Source organism: Fragaria vesca, linkage group LG1, assembly GCF_000184155.1.
Source record: "Fragaria vesca subsp. vesca linkage group LG1, FraVesHawaii_1.0, whole genome shotgun sequence".
Taxonomy (NCBI): domain Eukaryota; kingdom Viridiplantae; phylum Streptophyta; class Magnoliopsida; order Rosales; family Rosaceae; genus Fragaria; species Fragaria vesca.
In genome coordinates, this window is record NC_020491.1 from 20,610,388 (window position 1) to 20,615,614 (window position 5,227).

The 5,227-nt window shown below is 33.0% G+C and overlaps 1 protein-coding gene across 1 annotated transcript; it reads left to right on the forward strand.

The window, feature by feature from the left end:
- The first annotated feature begins 666 nt into the window (after nt 1–666).
- On the forward strand, nt 667–1,677 carry LOC101294222 (protein FAR1-RELATED SEQUENCE 8-like). The gene has a single exon (XM_004289504.1). It carries the CDS (start codon nt 667–669, stop codon nt 1,675–1,677), a length of 1,011 nt encoding a protein of 336 aa, XP_004289552.1.
- The last annotated feature ends 3,550 nt before the right edge of the window (nt 1,678–5,227 follow it).

Sequence of the window (5,227 nt, forward strand, 5' to 3'; positions counted from 1 at the left end):
AAGAGTCTGTAGACTTTTTAAAAAGTCAGTTGATTAAAATAAGTCTGTATGAATCCAAATACAATACACCCCCCTAAAACTATTTGATTCACAAAGATAATTTTTTTTATTAATATCGTAATTGTGGCCCTAAATGTAATGAATTATTATAATATTTGACTACATAAAGAAATGCATTTAATTTAGTTCATGTAAGGTAACAAAATCAACTACATAAAAATGGTAACTAAATCATCTTGATAAAAATAAACAATAATTATTCGAATTGATGCATGAAATATAGGGATTGAATAAGTAAGAAACTATAATGAATCAATGAATTGATGGTGTTTTGGTTTTAGATAAATCGTTATCAATAAATTATGGTATATACTATATATGCATGTATGTATTAAGTTCATAACAAAAGATTCCATATTAGTAACCATTAATTGCCATAGATAATCTGCATCGAAGACAAAACTCAAACTTGAGAGTTTACATGTATCAACAGAAATAGAGAAAAGTAAAAATGAAGAAGACGTAAAGAGCGTACCAACTAAAGTGTGGGCAACGTCGACATACAAAATTTTTGAAGGTATGTCATGCGTCTTTTTGTTTTCTCTTACATTTGGGTTTTCTCTTATTGTTGATAATCTTTTTGTTCGTGGTTTTACATTGAACCAAATGGATGGAAATAATACTTCACAAGTACCATATGTAGAGGAAGATGACTTAATTGCATCCAATGAAGTAGACCTAGAATTAGATGATAGAGATATTCTGAAAACAGGAATGATATTCAGTTGCTACGGTGTTATGTATGATTATTGCAAATATTATGCTATGAAGACAGGTTGGGCAATCAGAACAAGATCTAACTCAAAAAGAGATGGCGCACTTAAGTATGTCCAGCTTGTATGTTTAAGAGCGTTCAGAGGTAAATCCCTTAAAGAAAGTGAGCCCAAATCTTCGCAGATAACTGGGTGTTCTACACGTATTCGAGCGGTGCTCAACTCAGATGGAGAGTACAAATTGACCACAATATGTCTAGAGCACAATCATCATTTGTGCCCAGAAGCAACCAGACGTATAAGACAATATAGGGGGCTGGATCAACATTCAAAACATAGGTTTTCTTCTAATCAAGATGCTGGTGTTCGACCTTCCAAAAACATTCATGCTATACTGACCGAAAAAGGTGGATACGCCAATTTGGGATACACCGTGAAAGATGCACAAAACTTCATTAATAAGAGAACAACTTTGAAGCTTCAGAGTGGTGATGCAGATGCCCTTCACAGATACTTTATTATGATGCAAAAGAATAATCCTGAGTTTTTTTATTCTATTGATGTTGATGACGAAGGTCGACTAAGGAACGTCTTTTGGGCTGATGCTAGGAGTAGAGCAGCTTGTGAAGATTTTGGAGATGTTATCACTTTTGACACCACTTGTTTAACCAACAAATATGATATGCCATTTGCTCCTTTTGTTGGAGTAAATCATCATGGTCAATCTATCTTATTAGGTTGTGGTTTATTATGTGATGAGACTACAATGTCATTTATATGGCTATATGAAGAATGGAAAAAATGCATGAAGGGAAAATCTCCAAATGCTATAATTACTGATCAGTGTGCAGCAATGAAAAACGCTATTGTGGTCGTGTTTCCAGATGCTAAACATCGATGGTGATTGTGGCATATTATGGAAAAGATTCCAAAAAAACTCAGGCATTACAAAAAAAGCTATGAAGGCGTAAAGAGTAGTATGACTGACGCAGTGTATGAAGCATTAAGTATTGATGATTTTGAGAGAGAATGGACATCCATGCGTGAAAAGTATTTTCCTGATGGAGATAATTGGTTAGATGAGTTGTATAAAGAACGGCATCGATGGGTTCCTATATTTTTGAAAGATAAATTTTGGGTTGGAATGTCTACTACACAACGGAGTGAAAGCATTAATGCATTCTTTGACAAATTTGTGAAGTCGACAACCAGTTTGAAAATATTTGTAGAGCAATATGGAGCAGCCATGGCAGACAAGATTGAAAAAGAAGAGCAAGAAGAATTTAATACACTGTATAGAAGTATAGAACCATTTAGCGGTTTTAAGTTTGAGAAACAATTTCGAGATGCTTACACAAATGTCGAATTCAAAGAGTTTCAAGATGAGTTAAGGGCAAATGTGTATTGTAACTCATGGCCTGTAAAAGAAGAAGGTGCACGTTGTACGCATAAAGTCACGGAGTCTCGCTTTAAAAAGAAAAGAAAAGGAGGAAGAAAACAGAAACTATTCCTGAAAGCATCAGTGAAGAAGGAGCTGAAGTACAAAGGGCCTATATGTTAGTATGTTCTGTTTGATAAGGATTCCAATGACATCAAGTGTACATGTCGTTTGTTCGAGTTTAGAGGAATATTGTGCAGACATATAATCAGCTTATTGATTCAAAGAGAAGTGGCTACAGTTTCAGATAAGTATGTATTGACTCGATGGAAGAAAAGTCTAAAGAGAAAGTACAGTCTCATAAAAGGTTGTTATGATGACCCCAAATTTAAAGAAGTGAGGACTCTTCAGAAGAAAATGTTAGAAGCATTCCATGACCTCGTAAACTTTGTTGAAGGTAAGATGCAAACCGACATTGTTCTTCAAGGTATTACAGAACTAAAAGCTAAGGTGATTCAGTCCAAGCCAGTACCTAATTTGAAAGTTGATTCAAGCTCATTGGAGGAACCAGAAACTACTAAGAAAATTCTTGATCCAAAAGTTGTGAAACGAGTAGGTCGTCCAACATTTAAGAGAAAGATTTCCAAAGCCGAAGAAGTAATTCAAAGAGCAAAGAAAAGAAGGTACAACAGGAAAGTCACGCAATCAACAATGACAAAAAAGGTACTTTGACTTTCATATATGTATAAGTTAATGAACATGAACTACATATAAATCAATAACCATATTTCATTGCAGCTTTCCAAAAACACAGTGGAATATGAAAATGGTTGTGATATTGGAGTTAATGACTCTACATCTCCGCATGTCTATGATCCTCCGAAAACTCCTACAATGTCGGGCAACATCAAATCTACAGCTTTTAGAGTCGATTCTACTCCAATAAGTAACAGTGGCTATCCCATCACACCACCAAACTTCTATACGCACGGTAGTAATTTGTCTACAAATTTGTCAGGACAAATATTTCATAATGTAAGTTTTGAAATTTTAAGGTTATGATATATTTTCATATATATATATATATATATATTCATATAAGGTATCTCTAATCTTAAATTAGGTGAAGATGGAATATGACATTGGAGGTGATTGCATAGTCAATCAAGATGCAGCAAGCATAAATAACTTGTCAACTGGTGTATGCAGTTTCTCACAGCTTTTAAATATGGTAAGTTAAACTAACATTAAAAAGATCGACTATGTTTGCAGTAAATAGTCCAAAATCTAAGGATTTTTTTTTTCATGTATATTGATTTCTTTGGTGTAAATAGGTGAGCTTAGTTGGTAGTACAGTACCAAAGTCATCTATCGGCTATATGGAAGTTCGAGAGCAATGTGGAACTAATGGAACGGTATTTATTACTTCTTCAATTAGATTTAGTTTAAGGATGTTAACATATGGATATAATCTAAAAAGCGTTATATTTTTTGTATTACTTTTGTATATTTACGAAGACAACAAGCATGAGTATACTCGAAAGACAAGTACTTGATTACATATTCGATAGGAGTCTACTAAAGCAGAAGAAGGGGCAGATGGAGGAAACACTTTCTCAAATCGATGGGTTTTCAATAAAACGTGATGAGATTATTGTACTTCAAGATCACAGTTGGTTGGGTGACCAGGTGCTTAACATGTATATTAAGCTGATCAATCTAGACAGAGAGACTAATGATCGTTATGTGTTTCTCACATTCCTAGCGGTCAGTCTTACTTTTGTTCATATACGTACATACAAATATATATATATATATATATATATATATATATATATAATGTCTATATATATTTTAGAGTCTGGGCAAGTATATCAAGGGACCTCCAAGGAGCAGCAATAAACCATCAAAGATGTTGAGTGGCGCGATGAAATTTTTTTCCCAACAATGTCATCCGTCTAGATGTGGCTATAATATATTCAATTGCAAATGGGTATGACCGTATGACTTGCATTATTTTTTCAATTCCCATTGTTTTCTTATTTTAAACTAGGTTTTTTTTTTGGTGTTTTTGTAGTTGATATTTCCTGTATGCTTACACTCGCATTGGGTGGCTTTCGCGATTGATCTAATGAAGCACAAGATTGAGATATTGGATACCTTATATGACAAAATATTGCCAGGACTCGATGAAATCATATATGGAGTGGTTGGTGCACTAATGTTGAGCATCTTTATCACTTTTTGTAATTTGAAGATAAAAATAATTTGTTACTTAACCATTTCAATTTTATTATCTTGCAGTTGATAATATTAGAGGAACTATCTAAAGATTTTGGTGAGGTAATATTCAATCACAAAATGTACTCTACCGACACAATTCCTCTTGCAAAGATTGTAAGACAAGAAAATACGTAAGTTAATTTCATTCATCTTGCTAGACTCATATGTGACATGATTTGTACGTTTAAGCCTAATGTGTTTAAGTTTTATTGATTTTCAGTTGGGATTGTGGAGTACTGTTGATTAAGGTAATGGAGTCATGGTATGGTAAAATTACGACAGAGATCGATAAGGTAATAAAAGTATTATACTTTATACTTCTAAATGATTGCTTATATATTTTGAACCATATATGTTTCTTCTTTTGAGAATCTTATAATATTCTAACTTCAATTTTTGCTCATAAATTGCAGGACATGGCTGACAAATATCGGCTTGATATAGCGACTTCAATTGTTTTAAGCCATCACAACGAGCTCAGGAATCAAATCATCGAAAAAGCAACATAAAGATCTACAAATTTATGAATTTCATTAGCAACAAAAAATTTGTTAATTAAATGCATTTCCTTAATAAAGTTTCGGTTTTTTGTTTAATACAATTTTATGAGTTTTTTGTTTTGGTTTTTTTGTTTTAATAAAGTTTAAAAATGGCCTAAACTTGCAAAGTAGTTAATACATGAGACTTTAAAATGATGAAATTAATACAACAAACATTTAATACGTATAAAGTGTTCTGTACCTTTTAATGCGAATATGTCATTAGGGAAAGTCCCCGATGAACTTGTATCCAA

What these genes read in the sequence shown, in the direction of transcription:
- LOC101294222 (XM_004289504.1), top strand. Translation starts at nt 667, where the DNA reads ATGGATGGAAATAATACTTCACAAGTACCATATGTAGAGGAAGATGAC.